General features: G+C 39.8%; 2 protein-coding genes across 7 annotated transcripts in view; both read right to left on the bottom strand.

Annotated features, from left to right (window-relative positions):
• SNX24 (sorting nexin 24) overlaps nucleotides 1-4,428 on the bottom strand; it is a 91,105-nt gene extending 86,677 nt beyond the window's left edge. The window contains exon 1 of one of the 6 annotated variants that reach the window (XM_075079745.1): nucleotides 4,030-4,428. In XM_075079745.1, the coding sequence (XP_074935846.1) occupies nucleotides 4,030-4,089 (60 nt within the window). In that variant the 5' untranslated portion in view covers nucleotides 4,090-4,428. The remainder of the gene's footprint in view (nucleotides 1-4,029) is intronic. The other 5 variants (XM_075079750.1, XM_075079748.1, XM_075079749.1 and 2 more) reach the window with 5 other exon arrangements.
• Nucleotides 4,429-11,771: 7,343 nt separating this feature from the next.
• SNX2 (sorting nexin 2) overlaps nucleotides 11,772-24,906 on the bottom strand; it is a 36,301-nt gene continuing 23,166 nt past the window's right edge. The window contains exons 7-15 of the mRNA XM_075079795.1: nucleotides 23,737-23,815; nucleotides 21,005-21,080; nucleotides 19,582-19,695; nucleotides 19,261-19,354; nucleotides 17,237-17,442; nucleotides 16,078-16,221; nucleotides 13,246-13,326; nucleotides 13,067-13,138; nucleotides 11,772-12,256 (exon numbers count right to left, since the gene is read on the bottom strand). Coding sequence (XP_074935896.1) covers nucleotides 12,206-12,256; nucleotides 13,067-13,138; nucleotides 13,246-13,326; nucleotides 16,078-16,221; nucleotides 17,237-17,442; nucleotides 19,261-19,354; nucleotides 19,582-19,695; nucleotides 21,005-21,080; nucleotides 23,737-23,815 — 917 coding nt within the window. The 3' untranslated portion in view covers nucleotides 11,772-12,205. The remainder of the gene's footprint in view (nucleotides 12,257-13,066; nucleotides 13,139-13,245; nucleotides 13,327-16,077; nucleotides 16,222-17,236; nucleotides 17,443-19,260; nucleotides 19,355-19,581; nucleotides 19,696-21,004; nucleotides 21,081-23,736; nucleotides 23,816-24,906) is intronic.

The following is a 24,906-nucleotide window of genomic DNA, read 5'->3' as shown; positions in this document are numbered from 1 at the left end:
TGACATCCCATCCTTTTGGAGTGTCAGCCGCACCGCTCAGCCTTGTGTCATCTGCAAACCTGCTGAGGGTGCACTCGATCCCACTGCCTATGTCCATGATGAGGACATTAAACCGTACTGGTTTAGTATGGACCCATGAGGGACACCACTCGTCACGGATCTCCATCTGGACATTGAGCTGTTGACCACTACCCTCTGGATGCAACCATCCAGCCAATTCCTTATCCACCAAACAGTCCACCCATCAAATTCATATCTCACCAATTTAGAGAGAAGGCTGCTGTGGTGGACCCTGTCAAAGGCCCTACAGAAGTCCTGATAGATGACATCCATAGCTCTTCCCTTGTCCACTGATGTGGTCACACTATCATAGAAGGCCACTAGGTTGGTCAGGCAGGACTTGCCCTTGGTGCAGCCATGCTGGCTGCCTCAATCACCTCCCTGTCCCCCATGTGCTTTAGGATAGCTTCTAGGAGGATCTGTTCGATGACCTTCCCTGGCACAGAGGTGAGGCTGACAGGACGGTAGTTCCCACGGTCCTCCTTTCCACCCTTTCTAAAAATGAGTGCAGTGTTTCCCTTTCTCCAGTCACCAGGGACTTCACCTGATTGCCACGGCTTTTCAAATATCACGGAGAGTGGCTTGGCAACTGCATCACTCAACTCCGTCAGGACTCTGGAATGTATCTCATCAGCTCCCATAGACTTTTATATATCCAGGTTCTTGGGCAGTCACGAACCTGATCTCCCCTTACAGTGGGAGGGGTCTTGCTCCCCCGGTCCTTGCCTTGCACTCCATCTACTCAACAGGTGTGGGAAGAAAGACTGCCAGTGAATGCCAAGGCAAAAAAGTTGTTGAATACCTCAGCCTTCTCCTTGTCTGCTACCAGTTTGCCCGTCATGTTCACTGGGGGGATGCACTTTCTGTGACCTTCATCACCATCCTGTTTTAAATGTTAATACTATACATAAGCCTGATGACGCAAAATAACTGAAATGTAATTACCCATCTAATTTTATAGAAAAAAAAAATCATACTTTATTTAGATACTGCATTAGTCCAGGATTGCACCCACCCCCCCTAATTTGAAGGTTACTTTTCAACGAGATTCAGTACTTCACTGTCACTTCCTCTGCTTATCTCAACTTTTCTAATTCATCAGATTCAGGTGGCACAGAACTGGTGAAACATCTACTTAATCACAAAGTCTTCGACACTCTGCAATCACCATATTTTATAGCAGTATCTACGAAATCCACAGCTTCTGACTGTTAACCCCCACATAATGAGGTCCAAAAGAATGAGAGTCAATGTGGTCTGGACACAGAAACATTAACAAGCTCCAAGTGCCCAAGTGAAATCACATTCTTGCTCAATGCAAAATAATTCTTACGTTACTGTTTTTCCTTAGGCAAATATTTCTGCCTACACAGTATCTTCCTAGGTAGTGCAGAGCAATGGTAAGCTCTCCTTAACCTCGATTTTGCTAGAGGGAGGTCTTATAGCGTACTTATTTGCATTGGTCATGAATTTCCATGCTTGGAACAATACTTATGCAAATTATTTAGCAAAGTAACAGACTAACTATTACATTAGAATAAGCCGTGCTCATGCATAGTCCATAAGCTCTTTAAAACACAAAAGAAATACACCATGTCATTATCAGAACAGACTTCCACATCCTCTTCCACAAGCATGCCCGGCCCAGAAGAACTTTAGCTATGAATTCTAGTACAGTTTCACGATCAGGGAAAGCCTTGAACTGATGCATTTGATAGTATAAAACAGTAAATTTTTTGTATGGGATGTGGTATAGGACCCCCCTCATGTGACTGAAGAGGCAAAGTAATCATGCAGGAACAAATACCAAACTCTACTGAGCTATAGTAAGTTTCAAATGCATGAGTTTGAGTCATCACCAGTGACCTGAGAGGAACAGTGCTGTAACAATCAACAGTGCTGCAATAATCAAAGATTTTCACTTTCAAGATCACTTTCTTGAAAGACATCTAGAAAGATAAAGTTTCATTTCTGATTTCTTTGAAGCTCACACAGTTTCGCATTTATAAAATCTAAAACACCCAAATCCTCTAGATAGCAGGATTCACTGAGAGAATTGCCATTAGAGAAATAAAAAACACACTAAAAACAAATACTAAAAATACATACTGCTATCAAAAATCCTATTTGCGTGATGTGGACATCTACAAAGTCACTGTCACTTCAACTAACCTGCCCTACTGGGACCTGCTGGGATCAGTCAGTGCTATTGTAACCACACTCAACTGGAATGTTTTAAAGCCGGTTTCTTTCGCCCAAATCACACAGACATGTTGTAGGGAACCATGTGCATTTAAGTTCAACTAAGAGGCAGATATATTAATGCAGTTACACTTCCACATTAATGCATCTAAAGTGGTTCGGCAAGGCTTCTAAATACTTGCCAGTACTGAGGACCAAAGAATATATAGCATTAGTATCAGGCAGATGCAAGGGAGAAATGCACTTGCTTCATGCAACCATGCCTACATGGATCAATCTTCTGGCAGTTCTACAGGATCACATCTTTTTCCTTGTATTTCTTAACAGCTCAACACTAGAAATTAATACATGTAATAAAAGAAGCTAGCTTTGAATATCCACGTTCAGTCAAAGGCCCTGGGCTTTGGTCCAGAGCATCCCGTGTCCACCCAGCAACATGTGGAAAAGTGTTACAGCCCGAAAGCTCCATGGGATGAGAAAACCACTGAGGTAGAAAAGGACCTCTGAAAGTTGTGTCAGCTAGCGCATGTCGCCCAGGACCGTGTCCAGTCAGGTTTTGAAAACCTCCAAGGATGGAGACTTCACAGACCTCTGGGCAACCTGTATCAGTGCTTGACTGCCCTCATGGTAACAAAACAATTTTGTCTGATATTTAAGTCATACCCCCTATATTTTGATATGCACTCGTTGCCACTTGTCCTGTCACTGGGCACCACCGAAAAGAGTCCGCCTTCCTCTTCCCATTTCCTCCCTTCAGATTACTTGTGCCCAGTGATCACAGAATCACAGGATGGCAGGGGTTGGAAGGGACCTCTGGAGATCATCCTGTCCAACCCCCCTGCTTGAGCAGGCACACCTAGAGCAGGGGGCACAGGAACGCGTCCAGGTGGGTTTTGAATGTCTCCAGGGAAGGAGACTCCACAGCCTCCCTGGGCAGCCTGTGCCACTGCTCTGGCACCCTCACAGGAAAGAAGTTTTTTCTCATATTTAGGTGGAAATCCCCATGTTTCACCTTGTTCCCATTGCCCCTTGTGCTGTCACTGGGCACTACTGAAAAGAGTCTGGCCCCTTCCTCTTGACATCCACCCTTTAGGTATTTATAAGCATTGATAAGATCCCCCTGCAGTCTTCTCTTCTCCAGGCTGAACAAACCCAAGTCTCTCAGCCTTTCCTCATAAGGGAGATGCCCTAGTCCTCTCGTCATCTTGGTAGCTCTCCGCTGGACTTGCTCGATCAATTCCCTGTCATTCTTCAAGTGGAGGCCCCAGAACTGCACACAGTACTCTACATCACGTCACTTGGGGGTGATAACACCCCCTGAGCCTTCTCACCTCCAGGCTGAACAGTCCCAGCTCTCTCAGCACTTCCTCGCACAAGCGACGCCCCAGTCCCTCCACCGCGCCTGGCCCGGCGCTGGGCTGGCTCCAGCCCCGCGCTGGGGAGCCCAGTCCCGCACCCAGCGCCCAGATGTGCCCCCTCGGCAGAGCCGAGCGGCGAGGAAGGGCCACCGCTCCCCACCCGCTGGCCGCGCTGCACCGCCCGCTGCGGCCACCGCTCCACAGCGCGAGGCTCGCGCGGGGCAGGAGAGGCCCGAGGGCCCGGGGCCGCCCCCTCTGCGCCCAGGGCGGGCCGGCCGGGCAGGAAGGGCAGCCTCGCGGTCCCTCAGGCCGGCACCTGCCTGTCGGCCCGGCCCGGCCCCGCTCACCGCCACGCTACGCCACACCGCCCACCCGAGGCGCGGGGGTCTCCCGCCCCGCTGCCCCTCACCGTGTAGCCCCGCTCCAGCTCGCTCTCCTCGTAGCGGAAGGAGGGGATGTACACCTCCATGGCGAGGCGAGCCGGCTCCCCATCAGGGCCGCGGGCTCCCGCCCGCCGCCACCGCAGCCATCTGCACGGCGCACGTGACGCCGGGCACGTGACGCCGGGCGGGGCGGGGCGGGACGGGGCGGCGGTCTGCGGCGTTGGGCTTCGGCGGCGGTGACCCGTCGTGTCCCTCCGTCGCGTCTGTCCCGCGTCCGTCCCCGCCGAGGGTGCGGGACGGGCGGGTGGGTGAGGGGCGGGGCGGGGGAGCCGCTGCCGAGGCGGAGGGAGGGGGTGTTTGCGGCGGCGGGCGCGGGCGGGCAGCGGCGCGGCGGGCCGTGAGGCGAGGGCAGGGCAGGCTCCGCCGGAAGCACCGCGTTGTTAGTGACCGCCCCTGAGCGCACCTGCGTGAGCACGCCGGGGCAGCGGCGGTGCCGTGGGGCGCGGAAGGACGGGGAGGAAAGGCACTCTACTTCCGAAGGGATTGCTTTATCCAGCCGTAAATCCACACCACGGCTCAAACCAGTTCTTGTATCTGCCCGCCAACAAACTCCCGATAGCTGTACAAACACAGTACCCTTCGTAATGCCTGTTACGAACTGATACATGAAATTAAGGAAAATGAAAGTTCAGGGCCAAGGGAGGTTGCCCGTATTGTGGCCATTCCTGAGAAGCCGCCTCTTAAGTTTGTTACTCGGCAGAGCGAACCAAACCGCTTCAGAAAAGTGCAGGGGATTTGTAGTCATTGGGGAAATAAAATAAAACTTCTTACTCCCCAAAAGAAGCAGCTGTGATGATGACTTAAAAAGTAATAGAGGCAGAAGGAGAAGGTGGAATGCTAGATGAATCTAGCAGGCAATGCTGTTGCACAGGGTAACGCTTCCACCTCACACAAATTTGCTAACCCCAAGCTTCAAACCATTCGGAAGCACTGCAAAATGACAACAAGCCGCTGCTGTATTAGATGGCAGCACCTTAAAACTCACCTTGTAAGGTTTTATGAGTGCTGGAGAGTCTTAGAGGATAAATGGTTAAGATGTGCAACTTCACCACCTGGCACTGATCTTTCAATCTTTACCGTTATAAATCCATGCGTATGCAGGGTTTGATTTTCCATAAGCAGAGTCAAGTATAAAAACATACCTCAAACATGGACAGAAAACAAATTATTACTTTTATCTGACCTCTGTGGTTATGCTACCTCAGTGCTTCTAAGATCAGTTTTTTGAAACATCTTCTGAAAACTAATTTGTTTCCTTCTAGACTAGTGACATCAGGAAGAAACAACATTACAAGCACTTTTTTCCCCTCCATTTTTCTTTGTTTTACTGCCAGCTAAATTTAATTATATTTAGCTCTAAGCAAAGACCTGTGACCTGAAGAATTCAATACAAAATTGGAAGCTTTTGACTAAAACCAAGAGGACAAAAGCAAACTAACACTAGCTAGACAACCATATGTAATAAAAAGTGATCTGAAGTCCAATCATAAAATCATAGAATCATTAAGGTTGGAAAAGACCTCTAAGATTGCCAAGTCCAACCATCAACCCAACGCTGCCAGGCCTACTAAACCATGCCCTGAATTGCCACATCTACGTGTCTTTTAAATACCTCCAGGGATGGTGACTCCCCCACCTCTCTGGGCAGCCTCTTCCAATCCTGGCCACTCTCTCAGTAAATAAATTCTTCCTAATATCCAATCTAAACCTCCCCTGATGCAACTGGAAGCCATTTCCTCTCGTTCTGTCACTAGTGACTTGGGAGAAGAGACCAACACCGACCCTGTGACAACCTCCTTTCGGGTAGTTGTAGGGAGCAGTAAGGTCTCCCCTTAGCCTTCTCCAAAGCACGACAGTCCTTGGGCATTTGTTTCTGCACAATGCTGTTATGTGCCAGTGTCCTCAGCTGCTGATGACCAGTAGGACAGTCCCAGCACTGAGCTGTGGTAGTGGTAACAAGAGCAAACAGGTTTCCAGTCCCCGTGTGCTCTCACTGTAGGGACCGTGTCATTGGCAGACAGTGATGACTGAAGGGAGTGAACAAGGAATCCCATTTTCCCCCCAAGCACACTCTGATAAATACATTATAATCATCCCAAGGAAAGGCAGGCCATATAATAATGGTCTAATCAGTTTGATAGATGTGGGCACGTGAAAGAATAATTATCACGCTATAATTGTCAGTTTCTGATTAAGACTCCAGTCTTTAAGCTTAGTTTCTGTTCTTTCCCTAATACAGAATGGATGGACAATTCTAATGACACCATTTATGCCATAATGCATTTATGCTGATGAGAAGCCAGTAGAAGAATTTCGTAGGGGCGCTATTTGTGGTTGTTTGCAATCTAATAACCAATTACTTCAAAAAGCTACTTTTCTCCCTAACTTATTAACAAAGAAAAGTTTGAGACATTAATCTGGTTTCAAATTCAATAGTACGTAATGGAACTTTTGACTGTGCATCAGCCAAGAGGAACAAGGAAGATTACACGGTGAGCTGAATTCAAATACGTCAATATGTTTTGGAATGTTAAATACTTAATTTGCACAATATATCATCATTAGTTGGCTGATCTTTAAAGTTACATCTAAAGAAAAAATAGGGTTTCTCCACATGGCTGTCTGGCCAAGGATTGCCTTTGTCTCATACACTGAGGGGCAAGAATTCAAGAAACATTAATTCATAAAATGTTTTCAACATGCATCAAAAACCACCCAGCATTCTTGTTTTTGAAAGCTAATTGCACATATAATGGTTCCCACAAATGACAAAGCAAGGAGAATATATTTTAATGTAGCTTGATTTGAGCTGGTGTAACACGTATAAAAAATCATGTTAGTAATCTTAAAAGCAAAACTAAAAGGGTTGAGTTCTACTGGTCACAATTACACAGGCTGCCTTCAAATTCCTCTGTTGAGCAGGCCCCAGAAGGTCCTGTAGGAACTGCAGGCATTGGCCTTCAATGCTGTTTTTTATTACAGGTCTCACTACCTTGGGCTATATTCTTGGGTTAATTTGATACAGAATGTAAAATAAATGAATAAATACAGTACGGTTTCAACTGTTACCTGTCATTAGACTTTAGCTTAACCTTCCATGATTACGGAAACTATGAATCATCACTTTTTAAAATCAGATCCGATCAGTGAAGCATGCCACGCTTAAATAATTAAATAAGAATGTGGCATTTTCACAATCAAACTTTCAGACTATCTAAAAAGGAAATATGTTTTGAAAATAAAACACTCCCTCGCCCGCCCCCCTGCTCTTTGTTGGCCACTTCTGTTTTTCTTTTTTTCCAAAGCTGTCACTGTGCAATTCCTCCTGGGGAGCAGGCAGGCGGGATTCAACATTCATCATGCTAGAACAATTCATGGGAGGAGAAAAAGGAATGGACACAGGCAACTCTGAAAGACCAGTTTCCACTAATCCTCACAATTCAAGGGCTTTCTGAATGGCTAGTTTCCAGAATAGAAGTAGGCAAAGAAATACATATAAAAATTCTAATCAAAGTGATAAGTAAAGCACACATCAGAACAAGAGGCCAGATTAAAAAAAGAGATAGTCCTTATTGAGACCGCAACCTCAGTTTGCCAATTTTTCAGCTGCTACCAGAAAGACTCGTTTTAAGTAAACTTGCACTTCACTGTACGCTTACAGATACTGGTGACCTAAGTAAATAGTGCCAAAATTCAACATACTTGATAAAAATTCGAGTAAAAGAGCATTTTCTTTTTAAGGGGTTCATGTCCTCCTCCCTCCTCTAAAGATTTAGCTGCGGATTTTCTGAAGCGGTGTGGTTGTTTCTAAGACATCACAAATGACTTTCATCAGCCAGTGAGTACAAACAAGACCACCTGGAAAGAAGACAGGTGGAATCATAACTCTGGAAAACTCAGTTTTCTACAAAAGTTCAGAAAATCAAATAAAAACCTTAGCACTTCTCTTAACACCCACAATATTTGGAGCTGGTAAGTAGGTAGCATTCTGAACAGCTCAAGTACGTGAGCACATGGGTGGGTAGGGCAAGGGGAGAAAATCAGTGTATTAGTACAATGTAATATAACTGGAGGTTTTCACACAGTGCAGTGTTCCTCTACCCTCCTGAAACTGCCCCTGGAAATTCCACATCGGATGTGAGGCTAAGAGAAAGCATTTCCTTTCTCATGATTTGTGCTGTCTTCCTTCCTCGTGTTCTTCTGTTGATCTCTCTTAACCATATACTTGCTTTACTTCATGTATCTTCTTTCCCTTTCATTTCCATTAAATACTTCTTAATTTTTATACAAATATCCTGCTGGAAGGATTCTGCCTAAGCTACTTTGCATACTCTTCTGAGACCCTCTTTCTTAGTGACAGACAACAGATTTGGATTATTTAATATCCTTCCCTATGATGGTCATTTTCTCACTGATCTGGACAAAAAAAATAGTGTTTTAGTAGTGAAGTCAAAAGTTATTTATTAGCAAGCTCATTCCCCCTTCAATTAAGGAAGTGTCCTGGTTTCAGCTGGGACAGAGTTAATTTTCTTCACTGTAGCTGGTAGTGCTGTGTTTTGGATTTAGTGTGGGAATAGTGTTGCTAACCCACTGATGTTGCTAAGCAGTGCTTACATGAGTTGAGGACTGTTCCAGCCTCCCATGCTCTGCCAGGTGCACAAGAAGGGGAAGGGGCACAGCGAGGACAGCTGATCCAAACTGGCCAAAGGGATGTTCCATATCATGTGACGTCATGCCCAGTATATTAACTGGGGGGAGTTGGCAGAGGGAAGCAGCAATCATGGCTTGGGGACTGGTGGGGCATCAGTCAGTGGGTGGTGAGCAGTTACATCACTTTTTCTTTCCCTGGGTTTCACTTCTTTCTCTCTCTGTTGTTTTCCTTTCATTACATTATTACTCTGTTTTATCTTAATTACTAAATTGTTCTTACATCAACCCACAAGTTGTCTTACTTTTGCCCTTCCGATTCTCTCCCCCCTCCCACTGGGGTGGGAGTGGGGGGTGGTAAGCGGCAGGCTGTGTGGTGTTTAGCTGCCTGCCAGGTTTCACAATAGGAAGACAAGAATTTTGAAAAAGGGAATAATACCCTTAGTAGATAACAAGTAACATTTTCAAAAAACTGAAACTTCAGCTGCTTCCATGTTTTAATATTGAACTTTTTTCCCCCACATGGTTGTAATGGACTTATATGTTGCCAGAGATTCAAATTATTACACAGCCTGTTACACTCTAAAGTGGAAGGACAGAAAAAATGTGTGGTTTTGGGGTTTTTTTTCTTGTTTTCTCTTCTTTTTCTTAAGACAATCATTTCACTCTACACTGGTTGTTCACTTAAATGCACAGGATATACTAGCCAGTAGTTCATCTCCACTAGAATCCAAAAGAAACTGACATATTTGGGGCATGAACTCCAGAGGTGCTGAAACACAAGCTCCCATATGAGGCCTTCAGAGGGAAACAGGAAAGTTAAAGGAAGGAATAATTGATAAGGAAGCAAAATATTCCATTTTAAAAGGGACAGTGACCGAAGAATCAGAGACTTACTGTAGACTGAACATCAGGTTTAAGAAAGAGGTAACAATATCTTCAATTTGAGCCACATCACATCATATATTTTTAATTAATGATGGATACAGGAATGGGGATGATTTAAAATTGTTGAATACACCTACAGAGTTTATTTTAATCTAAAAAGTAATCTACATTTCAGTAGTCTTGTTTTCTTGTCTTCTATGCAGCACTCCAAATGTAGTTCACTGTTTTGCAAAATTATTTTTGTTCATGCTTGTGATTCTTCAGTGGTAGCCTGGCTTGCAGTTGCAGGGAAACAACACTTAAATGTAGTACAAGATTCTGTAGTGAGCTCCACAGAGAAAATAGTTCAGCAACACCTCCATTCACTGGGTTTGAGAAACATCTGCTAACATGGATGTTAATCATACTAAAAAAGACAATAAGCAAACTTTCAATCTTCATAATGTAAGGGAATACATGCAAAATAAGTTAACAGATTCTTGAAACAACAGTTTTATGCTAGCCAAATGTGACAGCTGATCTGGGTCTCCTGTTCAAATTAACCTTGTGATGCAAAAAAAACTACAAATTTTTGTGTTAGCAACCCTCCGTGACCCTGAACTCCAGAAATGCTATTATCCTTTTGTTCTCAAACAGACTTCAGACCTCTGGTTTTAAGAAAAAAATACAAAACACCTACACAACTCATTCTTGTCTTCCGTTGTAGTAGACAACGAAAGTCACGCTAATCCCTGCTAGGAGGCTAATGTGAAAGCTATTTCTCATTCATCACACAGAGAAGAAAACTGATCTATAATTCAACTGAATTCTAATTCTGAGAGAGAAAAAAAAAAAGATTAAGAGCTAAGAAAGTTGGACAAAACACAAAGACAAAAGATCATGAAAGTGTATGTTCAGCCATTTTGAGCTCTGCACGTCCAAATCAAGTCTTTAATTATGGAAGTAACCACTTTCACTGGAACAAATCTGAAATTTAATGTTGAACTGCTGGTCAATTGTCAATAGCAATGCGCAAGCCAAAGTCAAGTGTATCATAACACTTAGTAGAATGTTATGCCTGTATCAGTTTCTTCATCATAAGCCTATTACATAATTGAGCTTTTCAAAAAAGTTACAAGTTAAATGACTTCACAAACACTGATGTGCAAGGTATTAAAAGCTTAAGGTTTTAGCATTTCACCATTTAAAAAGATACTCCATAAACGCTTGATAAATGCTTTGCAAAAAGAAGTTTCTGTACTAGTTTCCTTGAAAATTCCTAGAAATACTTAATTGACCTCTGTACAGAAACAATAGGAGACCCTAATCTGGAAAGTTTATACTAGTTTCATTGCATAAATCAGTGTATGAACTTCCAGCTGAATTCAGGTTTCCATTCTGTTCAGAAATAGTATTGGGTGTATCTTAATGCTTAACCACAAACAATACAAATTCATGGGCTTATCCCTGCAGTCTTATGATTAGCTGAAAGCAACAGCTTCTCTTATATTTTACATGGTTAACGACTGTCTAAAATGTAATATTAATACCTGCCATTAATATTAATACGTGCCATTGACAAGCTCAGTATGCCATTAAAATGACAAAGCAGCACATCCTATGTTATACTGTGTATTTCAGAAAAATGTTGAGCTGCTGATTTCTTACAGAAGATAACCAGTCCCTGCAAGCGAATTTTCTGCTCAAGAAAATCCAAGTAGAATGCTAGCCCTTACAACTAGCTTGCACTCAGCTGAATGACCTACTTTTCCTCCTCCCCAACTACCAGAATTATTACAAGATTTTCTTCCTTTTGTATCCTGAGACCACTGAAGACAACTGATGAAATTTATCAGTCCAGTAGGACATCGGTATTTGACCATGCAGGTGATCTTAACCCCTCAGAAGCTTTGTAAAATGCTTGGAAGAGATTTCAGTTTATGCCTCTGTTGCCCAAGCATCAGCCTAGGAGTATTAATGCATTACAGTTTGCCAAGGCAGTGATAACTTCAGGTGGAGAGAATACCAGAATGAAAGAATTAATAATTAAAAACCAGAGTGTTTACAACAAATACTTGTTTGTGGATCTCCAGCATTCATTACTAAACGTTTCTTTTGCCTTTGATATCTCAGTTTGTTCTAAATGCTACTTCTAAGAGCACCAGTAAATATCTACAGACACACAACCAGTGTGTTTAATGTTTCACAAGGTACATCCCTTTATTATTGTAATCACAAAAACATGATTTTGTACAGGAATGTTTAAGTGAACATTAATGCAATTAAATTGGTTTCATAAAGATCAGGTAAATGTACTACAGAACATTGTACTGTAAAGAACAAAAATATCAGCTTTCTGGCCTTGCAGCGCACATTTTAGTGCAAGTATTAAGACACAATAGTGTTCAATTCAGCAATGTATTGCAGAACATCATGCCACAGTCCACTTCAAAGAGGGTCAGGACATGCAGCTTGTTAATAAAATGCTGTGGTATATAAAAAAAGCCACATGTTAATTCATAAAATATATAGTGGTTTATTTGGATGATTTAAAGTGATTTCGCTGTGGAATTCAGTTTTATCCAGGACAAACATCCAGAGTATCTTGTCATTTGGAATATTATTCTTTTAGGCGATGGCTTTGGCTTCAGGTAGGAACGCCTCCCAGTATTTTATTAGCTTGAAGAGAAGGGAAGAACACTCACTGTTAAGTACTAAATGCTGGAAAAGAAAACAAACATACCTTCCTCCTCTTGAGGTAAATTTGTGTCCATCAGACAAAACAAGAACATAGGTGCTTCATATCATCCATTCACATTATCACATAATGCAAGAAAAAGTGCAAGTAACAAATACACAAATCTGCTCATAGCAACACTGTTGTTACCACACATTGAACACAATGCTATACTTTTATACAGTTATACAGCATTTGTTTGCAAGCTCAGTTTGCTATTCCTACCTCTAAGGGTACCGCTTTTTTTTTTTTTTTTAAATTTAAAACAAAGCTGGAGGGTTGTATTTCCGTAATGAATAAAGCAAAACTCCAGACATTCTTTTGGGAACAAGGTCTACTTCTGAGTCACTGGAAACTGTTTTACTGCTTCACAATATTCAGTAATATTTTATACTTTTTAAAAGATCAATAAACATTTAAGCATTCAAGTCTCTTCAGTAAGTCTAAGTACATATTCATTACAATTTACTGGAATTTATAAGTGAAAGTACTACTTCAGTTTCAGAAGAAGAAGTCAAGACCCTCCACTTGCTGATACCCCTAAGGGAGCTCCTCCCTTGTTTCCTTGAATTAGAGCTGTGCAAGGAGCACTGCAATAGCTGGGGAACTGCAATTACTATGCTATTCTCCAATACAGAACAGACTAGAAGTAGTTCTTTATGTTTTAGAAACTGCTATACTTAAAGCCTGTGGTTTTTTAACCTAATATGGAACTTAATATTAACTTGTACAAAACTTAAAATGTATCTTACCTGCTGTTGTGTTTGCACTAACGACTCTAAGTACTTGATAATAACAGTTTTAAAGTCTTTCACTCGCTCCTTCTGTTAATAAATAAATTACGGCATATTAACCTCTTAACCAACTTAACTTGGAACATCAATATTATCTAAAGTAAAACTGTCATTTACTTGGACAAAATTATACGTGCCTCAAATCTTCCCACTTCCTTGCGAATGGTTTTGGAGATCTGTTCAAAATCTTTTTCCCCTTGCTGAACTTTTGTCTCCCACTGGCAAAGGAAAGACATGCAGAGATAAGACTTTGTGTTGTCCATTCAGTCTGCCAGTATCTGAACTTTTTTTTAGTATATTAGTGATAGTCACTCAGGATGTTTTTTTTGGCATACTTAAGGGAAAGTCTTACAATAACAATTTCAAAGTAACAATTTGTATAATAGGATGTCATCAGATCAGTGAAAACAACAGTATCCCTAAGGTAATGCTATCTATCAATGAGATGTAACAATATCTTAGTATTACTATTAAGGAACACTTAACATTTTTTAAAGATTCTTTAAAAAAGAAAAAGTATCTCTAAAGCTTTACCCGCTACTCTGTTTACAAACACTGCTGTAGTACGAATCTAAACCTGCAAACTTTCTGTGACTACCTGTCCAATCAAGCATGGAAGAGTTTCCTATACCTTCCTAATCCCAGAACAGATTATTAAATCTTCACCTCTGCCTATGTTCAAGTATGTGATTATCACATTTCTGTTGCAGATGACAAGCTATTGAGGACATGTTTGGCTTTCCAGTCAGAACGCATGTTGCTTAGGCAAGACAAGGCACATGCTTTCTTGTTCAGTGGGAACAGTTTTCATAGAAAGCAGGAGTATACAAGTTATTGCAGGTGGGAAGAGCACAAAAGGAAAATTCTGAGGAAGTGGTGTTGCTTGTGGGGTTGCATATTCCCTATGTATTGAGGTGGAGGGGGATTGGATTGGGGCATGCCCCAATGCCATATTGGGAGTGTGCCATTCATGTAACAATACAAGACACTAGGTTATGTTTCTCCTTAGTTTACAGGAAAAGACATGCAGATACAAAACAAGAGATCATAATCAACATTATCTTGTAAGTGCTTCCACACACCTATTATATTGTTAAATTTAAGCTAGCTGTGTAGGTACACTGTGAATAAAGTTATCTGCCTCATACTTCAGACACATAGAGGCTAACAGGTATTTAAAATGCAACCGTATCTGTTCATCTCAACATGAACAGTTCAGTCAGTAACACTTATCCAGTAAGACTTATCTTCCTCAGAAAAAAGCAGCAGGGAAGCAACATACTTCAGTTAGTATATTCCTGTTAGCAATCCAGTGGTGCTATTTATTCACAAAAGCATTTTGTGGTGCAGTGTCAAGTTACTATTGCAATACAAGACGAACATCATCTATGTTCCAACAAATATCTAGGTATTTACTTTTTTAGTTTATATTTATTCAGAGTTCCCTTATTGTCTTTTCAGATATACATTATGAAGCTATGCAATAAGTCATAATAGGATGTCCTTCACGGAGTAACAGCCTGAAGACTTACCTAATAACTGAAACAACACAAAACTCAGGCAAAAAAAAGGTAAATTAAGACTGCCTGTGCCTTCCTGCACAGCAACTAGAGGTGCCTGAGTCTTCAGTAAAAGCCTCTACAGGCCTGATGGATCCAACATCCCGTTTAAGTTTCATCACACCCAAATGCCAGGTCCTATACAAATTAACACTGGATAACAGTCTGCCGTCTCACAGTTCCTGATGAGGAGAAATTTCTCCTTATTCAGTAAGGTATTTATAGGACTGTTCTTTGGCCTTTTATCTGCAAAAAGCAACTGAGTTGTGGATGGAGCTCAAGCTGTGTAGGCTTCCACTTGCAATTTCTCTGCCAGAGGACTACTCCTACAGAATTCAGCAACTCTGAACATATTTGAAAAGCAGCAATACAACTTTCAATCAGCACATTCAAACAGTGGGTTTACTAACAACCTTCTCTAATCATCCAATAAAGTAGAAAAAATAAATCCTTCAGGAACAACACAATTAATTCTTTTAACATTGGGACGCAGCAAGGATGACTGCATATTTTCTATTATGTCTAAATAGTCAGGAAGTATTTTCAACAAGGAGTTCCAGCTCACTTGTGTTGTGGATGGATAGGTGACATCAAGAAAGGCAACCAGCAAGAATATGGTCACACAGGAGTGACACTAAGTTTTTCCAGTAAACAAAGGCCTTTTTTAAGAAAAAGAAAGCCAAGTTACTCATTAACTTCAACACTATGAAAAATATATTGAAGGGCAGAAAGAACAAAGCAGCGTGTGGCTAGTGACCAATGAGGAAGGCAAACAAAGTAACTGCATAAGTCAGCTTGAAATCTGCAATGATGTTATCCCATTTTTTAATGGGAGAATACTGGTGCTTAATTAGAATGCATTAATGTTAAATAATTAAGTTGTCCTACCTCTTCAATTTCCTTAGTGAAGCATGACAGAAAAAGTGTATAAATTATGACACTTCAACATGTTAGATTTATTTTTACTGAAATTACACCACATATACATACATATATATATATATATATATATATGGGTAGATATGCTGCATAATTAAGCAAAACATGGGAATAGTTCTCCACTAGTCGCCGTAACTGGATTTTAGCTTTAGAAGCCAAGAGACTCTCCTCTGCCTACCCAAGCAATTTGTTAACAGTTAAAAGCATTATTTAACTTGTCCATGTTACCCTCCTCCCATCTCCCAGACTCTGTAGAGACAGTATTAACTGTCTTACAGATCTTACAATGAGTAGCAACTGTGCGCATTTAACATTTTAAATAAATTCCTTTTAATCGTTTCAGTAAATATGGAAAACAGCAAATGACTAAGTGATTTGTAAATAAAAATGGTATAGAAGTAGTGCATTAATGCAGAATGAATGAGTTAATGCAGAAAGTCTGACCTCCAAAATAACGTTTGATAACATTACCTCTTTTATCTCATCTTTAGCTTGCTGCAATTTATCAGGTTTGTTGGCAAGTTGGAGCTTTGCTTCAGCTTCACGTTTTTTTTGTAAAGTGACCTGAGCATCTTGCCACTTCTGCCAGCATTTCATTCGATGATCAAACACACCCTGTAAGGACAGACAAATTTATTAAACAACTGGAATTGTTCGAGCTATCTAAACTCCTAGCAGGAAAAGGTAGTTCTGGATAAAACTGGAACAAGTATACTCAAGGAAACCTCACTGTGTCTACCGCATGTCTTCTTGCATTTCACTTGACAGCGTGCTTGCACAGCTCAATACCTTCCACAAGTAACAAGGTATTCAAGAAGCCTTTTCAGAGCAGACACATTAGTGCCCCAAACCATTTTATGTTCCTCATTCGATCAAAACACTACCAAAACCACCACTCCAAAGTGCTCTATTATGCAAATACTTCTCTAAACACAGATTCTAGCGAACTTTTCATGCATATGGATCACATGCCTGTACAGCAACCCAGTTTTGTTAACAATGGCCTAAGGTAACACAATTCAAGTATACATATTACAAAAAAAAAAGAGGTATACTCCCAACAACCTGGCAACTTCAAAGATATTTCTGGATAAAATTTGTAGGCACGCCTTCCCTTGTCAAAACCAAATTATGCTGTGTAGCATGACTTAAACCAAAATTGCATATTTTCTTTAATGAGATGTAGGTCCACAAATTGTATTTGTTTCTTATTTACAGAAACCATTGCCCATCTACCAAACATGGCCAAATGATGTTCTTGAAAATTTATGAGGATACTGTAAAAACAAGTAACCCGAAAGGAACAAGTGCAGTATGCTTAGACACAGCAGTGTCTACTGTCCCCAAATACTGTGCACAATTAGTACTGCTCAAAGCAGATAATGATCACCCTTTACTTTTTGTCTGGTTCTTATTAATCCATTCCCATTTTTTATCACAAACATTTTTATCACTGGAATAACTTGATCACAGATGCATTCATTTTACTTAGCTAGAACTTCAGGCAAAAATTTAGTCTTACCTGTGTTACGATGTGTGCAAATGCACACATTCATTTTCTGTAAAAATCTATGAGCTGAGGAATGTGACTTTAAACACAAAAATCAGTATTTTTCCCAGTAGTACTCACTTTTACTGCAGCAATGAGACGAATGTAATCAGCAAGCAGTTCTGAGAACACATAGAAATCAGCAAAAGCTTGTTCTTGGTGCAATTGATCTATCTTCTCCTCAACCTCTGCAAGCTGAGATAAAGCTCTGGATAAAGCAGTGTGGTCCTCAGAGTTACCTAACATCGCAGCACTTTTAGCGAAGGCAGCTGTGTTGGCTGAAAGCTCTGAAATACAGAAGTAACGTTCAGTACAATGTAGTTAATTTTTTATATTATTATGCAACACAGATCAGTGGAGCAGAGACCTCAGTCCTATTTCAACCCGAACTTCACCAACTGAAAAACATAAGCTGTATTTCCTAAAGCTTATGATAAAATACACAAGGAAGATCACAATGAAACAACTTTTAGGAAAAAGAACTTCTGCACAAAAGCCACTCCATCAGCAAATGTTTTGCTGAGCCTGTTAATGTCATGCCTACTTGGTCTAGCAAAAGACACGGAAAAAACTGCCACTTTGATATTATCCAACTGCCTAGTTCAGAGAAAATGCAAGCTCACAAAAAAAAGCCAAGTAACCTACAGAGCAAATTCAAAACAATTTCACCAGGTCTATAGCACAGTTGTTCCAAACAGTTCAGAGTGGGAAAAACCCCACGTATTTCACTAAACCACCAGCCCCATGAGTGGAATTTATTTCTGTTGTACTGTTTTATTGACTACTTTTACCCTTGCATGCTGTAATGTACTGCCACATTCTGACATGCCTTAAAAGGAAAAAAAAAAGACCCATATACCAGCATGTCTGACATCTACGAAGGTAAAGTTTTGAGCTTATTTATTAACAAATCTAGGGTAATTGTCTCATCAAATCCCATGTAAGTAATCCTGTACAAAGTCCTATGAAGAACCTCTGAACAAATGTTTAATCCAAGTTACTTCAGGATTAAAAGTGCAGGTTTGTTTGCATCTGTGCTGCTTCTGCGGAATCATGAGAACACCAGAAACGTTTGTAGAAGCAAAATGTCTTCAGATATTTAAAACCCTTAAAATTTCAACACAACTCTTCAAAAAAACCAAAACCAAACCAAAAAAAAAAAAAACACAAAAAAAACCCAAACCACACTTCAAATGTATGAGCAGGTGTCAAATCAACAGTAAAGAAACACTTAAATTTTCCATTGCTGCTTAAAATACTCTTTGGTCTTGAGGACATCTGGCCAAATATTTTTTTACTACAGAGAGTAATTCCTGATAGAGTTGTGAGAAAGCAACTTATGACATTTTTATGTACTTCTGAAAGTGTAGTGCTGAAAGGTGAACCCATATTTTAACATAATACTGTAGTGTCAGAAGGCGCATCAATGATCTTCCTTGAACTACAAATCAAAGTTTTGGTGTTTTGGTTTTTTTAAAAATAATCTGAGGGAAGGTAATCTTCAATAATACAGAATCACAGGTGATTAAAATATAAACTTACAGGCTTTGCTTTTCTCTAAAATACGTAAACCAAAAGCTGATATTCTGAGACTACTTATCTTTCCAGAAAAGTTTACCTTAACAGTAGCTTGATGATATATCATTATGTGGACCAAATTAAGAATAGTAAATTCCTATTGAAGAGCTTAAACTCAGTTAACAGAGCAATACTGAACCAAAAGATGTTTAAATGAATTTATGCAGTCACTTTTTGTTCAGAAGGAAATTACTCTTGCCATGAGACCTAGAGATATATTTATGCATGACTACTGTAGTAGAATGACTTGTCAGGTACGGTATTGAATCTCTGCAAGAAAAAAATTATGCTAAATCAATGTAATAACTTTAAGAATGACTGATATTCTGGTTTAAACTAAGATTAAAAACAGGTATGCAAAACTGCTAGAGTAGTTTAAAATCTTCTAACTGAAGATTTTTGCATTAAAATGTATTGTATAACACCATTACTTATTAAGAGCTCTGACGTACTAAGCTCTTGCTTCATCACTATTTCCAAAAGTTCTAAGCACTTCAGTTCATGCAGACACATAAAAGTAAAGTTACCTTTTCTGTGGCAGACTAATGCTTCGACACTGGCATGAAGTTTCCTAAGTTGCTGATCCAGATTCTCAAATTGCTGCTGTTTTTCTTCAAACCACTGACAAAAGATGAAAAAGTCAAGCATTACAAATTAGATTACCAGCAACATTTCTAGTTTTAAAGAAGCAAATTATTCATGTACTGCCAGGGTGGTCAACTGATACAAGTAAGAATTCAAGCCAATAAGCAAATTAATAACCCATTTTCTGCTTCTACAGCTTTAAAATGCAATTGTTGAGGCTCATTAATTCGTCTCATTATTCAAGCCGAAAAATCAGCTCTTACTGCATCCGATTCATTCATCTTGATTGTCATTTTGTTGACAGCGTCGGCAGCCTTGTTCACCATCCTCAATATTCCTGCTCCACTCAGAGCCTGTGTGTTAACTGCTCTCGGCAGCTGGAATTGAATGACAAATAAGGGCAAACAGACTGGTTAAAAGGATGGAGGTTTAACTGGGCACAAGGGGGAAAGAAAAGGATATAGTGTTTTCTTTACTCCTATGTGTTTCAATATAGTGGAATCTAATTTCTCAGATTTACTAGTTTTACATTCTCAAGAGGAAAACTTAAAAATATAGACTATTTACTTTTCTTCTACATCTTTACATTTATATGAAACAAACAACCCACTTGTCCAGAGTTGTTATGAACTCGCTAAAGGTCCTAACTAGCCACCTATACACAACACAGAACAAACTGCCACTACAGAAACAGAAAAGCTTAGATTTACAACAAATTAGACGAAAGAAATTCTGTAAAACACTTAATTGTCATGCAAGATTTGCACTGTGTGCTGACTATAAAAGGTGCATGTCTCTTTGCTTTTCAATGCAGGCCAGATTTCAAAACCTACCTCGGGCGTATCAAGAGAACTGTATATTTAGGTAAATAGAAGTCCTCAGGGAGAAGTTAACAAACTTTAAATTTGATTTACATTATTATTCAGCTCGTCTGAATATGCCATACAAGGTGGCCCCTATGTCATACCATTTACCCTTCATGTGATGTTTTGTCTGTCAGCAGCACTGACAAATCCACTCTAAGTTATCTATCAATGATGCTTTTGTCAGTAGTGAGGTCTCTGTGACTTATTAGTATAACTAAGATATTGACATTGGCCAAAAGACAGTTCAGTATTACAGTGAATCCACTATGCACATTAATAAGGAGATATTATGTATCTTTACCAATATATATACTATAGTGAAAGGTGCCAGACTGATAGCATGGGTGACCGAAGTCTTCTGTTCAGAAAACAACTAGCCTGGACAGCAGCATTGCTAGTGTTTTCACATTATCCTACCAATATTCCTCAAGCTGGATTCCTAGAGGCAAGGGAGGTGCTTTCAAGTGAGTTTAGTTCTTGATCTTACTTAACAGTCAGTAACATCAACTATGGATTTTCAGCATGTATGACAAGCTTCACTCAGAACAGGACAACCAACTCACTTGAGTTGTCTTGCTTCTCACTTGAGAAGTCAGTGAACACCGAAGAGGTTTTGATCTCTACAGCTCTTAACTTTTCTCAGAGGCAGAGGCACACCATTACGTAAATTACTGCCTCTGCCATTCTGCCCCATGAAGGGTACAATCCAATTTGATTTCATATGAATTTAGGGGACCAGGTCTCAATACAAAGAGGATGTATTGCTTTGTAGATTACTGTATCTAGATATAAACAGGAGAACTTAAAAGAATGTAAATACCTCAGAACTTTCCAAGAACTGTCTTAAATCTGGATCCTGTAACAGGGTTGGGTGTTTTACTGTTCGTTGTAGATACCTATGATTTTAAAAATTAAAATATTAGATAACAAAACAGATTTAATGTGCCTGACAGTGTTGGAAAGCGTCCTTCACCTAAAGAACAGGTACAATGCAGCACACAACCTCCCTCATTATCTATTGGGGCTTGAACACTTGCACAGATAATTCTGACTGACTTATTTTAGAATTAAAGGAAATCTTGGAGAAGTGAGCTGATTAAGTTCTAGGTATGAACTATTTATTTGCTGGCTAGACTAAAGCCTTCAACCCATACTAGTTTGAAAGGACTCATCTACAAAAAAAACCAACCAAACCCAACAAAAGAACCCCAAACAAAACAAAAAAAATATCAAAAAACCAAAACACCAAATCCACCCACATACTGCAACTCCTTCCCTTCCGAAATTTTTTGTGTTTCTCCTTAGATCCGAAAACTGTTGATTGAACAAATATGGGTTGAAGAGAGAAATTTCAATAGTATTATTCCACTAAAAACTGCTGCAGGTTTGTCATAACTGATTTTAACATTAAGTATTAACAGAAAGCGTCTGACATTTACATGAGTGCTTTACAGAAATCTAGTACCTCAAAAGAGCACAGGAATATAAGAAAGTATGTGTTTTTGCCAGTTAAGATGCAGTGACATAATACTATCAACAGCACACTATACTTTTTGCAAAGCTTTAGTTTTCCTCAAGCCTCAGGTGTGAAGTACCAGAACAGCCCTGTTACATTCACAAATTGCTTAGAAACTGTCCTAGAAAGTGATGTGGACTGGAAAGGAAAGGGACTTTTATTTGAAAGTCTGAGTATATTGATATTGTAAACGTGATGCATTTTTCCATCCTCCATTAGGTATGGCCACCATATCCTTATTTTTCTTCCTAAAGAAGATAAGGGTTGCAGTGAAACTATTTTATACATTAGATTGCTCAATTCTTCCTTGGTTGTTCTATACTCAGTAGCAGGTAGAAGGTAACGTGGCAAGCAACCAAAGAGATTTTTCTTTAGAAATCTGCTGCTAGAAAATAGCCTTTACTCCAAGGAAGAGTTCTAACGTTTTCACTGGAGACAACTGGCAATGTGCTTGAGGACATCTGGTAGGCAGACCTCTAGTATATATGTTCATTATTCTAGAGCATAAATTTTAGTGAACTCAGCTAACAAGGTACATTGCTTTCCTGCCTGCTTTCCCCATAGTTCTCAGTTCAAAAAAGAGCAAATTGAAGCAGATCTCTTTGGTCTGACTTCATGGGGACATTAATATGTTTTCCTCAGGTTTACACAAGAACGACAGAACCACTGCCTCTAGATATCATTTGAACACCTCGGTAGGTAACTTTTTAATTCTGGAAGGAAAAAACAGTTAAAGTTGGCATGATGAAAGAGTTGCTCCTTGCCAATTAAGATATTCATAGTCTTTCTGAAAAAAACCCAAATGAAATATACTGTGAAGCCTTCCCAACATTGTCAAAAGTCCCAAGGAGTCCATTCCCCAGTATGGGAGGATCATACATCCAGCAGAAGCTGTACATTAGTGTAAAACCTTCAACAAATAAATGAAAAAGCAGCATGCACACAAGCCTGTGAATGAAACAATTTCCAGTCCTACTTCTGTTGTTCAGGTAAGCAACCAAGAGGGAAACTAGTCATCTCTATTACAGATAAAGACCTAAAGTTGTGTGGAAGTATCTTTTCAGTTATCTAAGCCAAATTACTCTAATCCCAGCTGTTATTCAAGCAATATCTCATAGTACCACTCCTTTAGCAATAGACTTGTTTTATAACCAGAACATGTTTCACAGTTCCGCTCTGAGCAACAGAATGACTTCAGTAACTTCTGGGTGCAATTATAAGTGGCAAATGTTAAGCAATATGCCAATTTTCAGTAACACATAACTAAGAACAATCTATCAGTACTTTTAGCTTCAGCATCATTTCAGATTTCTTCTACTTATGAATTGGAAAGATATTCACAATGGGATTCTGAAGAAATTTTTTTTTAAGATTGGCTCTGGAACTCCAGAAGTTCAAGAGCTTCATATGTTATCTGTTATATATATCTTTCAACACAAAATCTAAAACCTTTGACTTCTGCAAGTTACTTTTTAAAGGCTTTACTAGCCATGTCAACAAGGTAAAATGATGCAGTGTATCAGTGACAGTACCCTTGCTTGGCAGAGATTCTTGAACAGTATAAGTTGTATACCAGTGCGGGCTGACAGAGATCCAATATCTCTTATGCCAAAATTCAGCCAGTCACATCACTGTCAGAGGGCCATTTTACTTTCAGGTGACTGAAGGTCCCTTTCACCCATCTCCGTGCTCAACAGCTGATTTTCAATGGAACAGATATACTGCTGAAATGCCTTAATTCCTTAAACCCAAAGTGCCTAAGTAAGCTGGTAAAGAAAGTTTTACTTACTGGATCTCTGTGATCTCCATTTTAAGCACCAACCAGTTTGAAGAGAATTAGCTATAATCCTCTCTATGAATAAGGCTACATTTCCATTATTAATAGGAATTACTCCATTTCAACACAAAACTTTGGCAGCTGCATACAGCCTTCATAATCCTAAGTACATATGGCCCAGACCACAATTAGAGAGACCACATAGTATATTACAAGTCATTCTGAGGCTAAATGAGTTTTAGTTAGATACATATGTTACCTTTCTAGGGCTGCTCTTCTTTTCTCTACAAATTCAGTAGATGAAGAATCTTCCTTGCCTACTTTAACCTTGGTCATGCCTTTGAAGAAAATGTCATCATATTGATTTTACTTTATCATAAATAAATCATTAACATAACCAATGTGATTAGTAGATAAGATAAAGCTCACCTAAGTTTATGTATTTAAGTCAAATTACAATAAAAACACTACACAGGAACAGAAAAAACATCAACACTGCATGCTGCATTATTTTGTGGAAGCAGCTCTGTGAAATATGCAATTTCCTGAAATATATTCATTATGACTAAAAGTTATACAAAACTAGTTTAATTTGCATTTATGAAGACAATCTAAATGAAGACCAGAGTCTTACCAGTCACTCATGTTCAGAAGAAGAAAACAGTTACCCAAATAAAGCAGAATAGGAGAATAAATGTCAGGTTACAAGCCTATTAATTGGTAAGCTTATTACCAATGTTTTCATTCTATTATTTTTTTAGGTTCCAAAACTAAGAGTTTTCTAGTCAACTAAAAAAAACTAACCAGTTCTGAAAACTCTGAAGCGTATGAACATCTACAAACTGAATGGAGAATAAAATTAGCAGAATAAAATGTATGCAGCTTTACATGGCTTCCTCTGCCCAAGTGAAGAGTGGCCAAAAAACTGATAGCGGAGCCAGTTATTGATGTATCATGGTACAGGAAATACATTCAACCTCAGCAACAGAAGACGTCTAGAACAGGGGTCAGTATTTTTCATGCTGAAGACCCAAACTCAGAGAGTTTAGGAACCTGAATACTATCAAAAACACCATTAAACACCAAACATTCATAATTATTCTTATTTCCTAAAACATAGGAGAGGTATGTTATGATACAGTCCAAACATCTTATTTCTACCTGTAGCGCATTCCTGCTCTGTTAGTTCTGTGCTTCTCCAGCTAAAAGTTCTAAGTCTGAGATTCTGAGTATGTCCTCTGTGACCTGCCAGGTCAACAGTTCCCAAAGTTGTTCCTCACCCGATCTCCCTTCTGGCTTTAGAAGTTTCACACAGTAACCCACGGAGGGGACAAACAGCATCCTTACAGGAACAAGGAGGAACCCTTAAACTCTCAGTGAAGCCTTAGTTTTTCCCTTCTCTGTAACATGATGAAAATAAATCCGATTG

Source organism: Phalacrocorax aristotelis, chromosome Z, assembly GCF_949628215.1.
Source record: "Phalacrocorax aristotelis chromosome Z, bGulAri2.1, whole genome shotgun sequence".
Taxonomy (NCBI): domain Eukaryota; kingdom Metazoa; phylum Chordata; class Aves; order Suliformes; family Phalacrocoracidae; genus Phalacrocorax; species Phalacrocorax aristotelis.
Note: the sequence above shows the minus strand (reverse complement) of the source record. Positions and strands in the feature narration are given on the sequence as shown.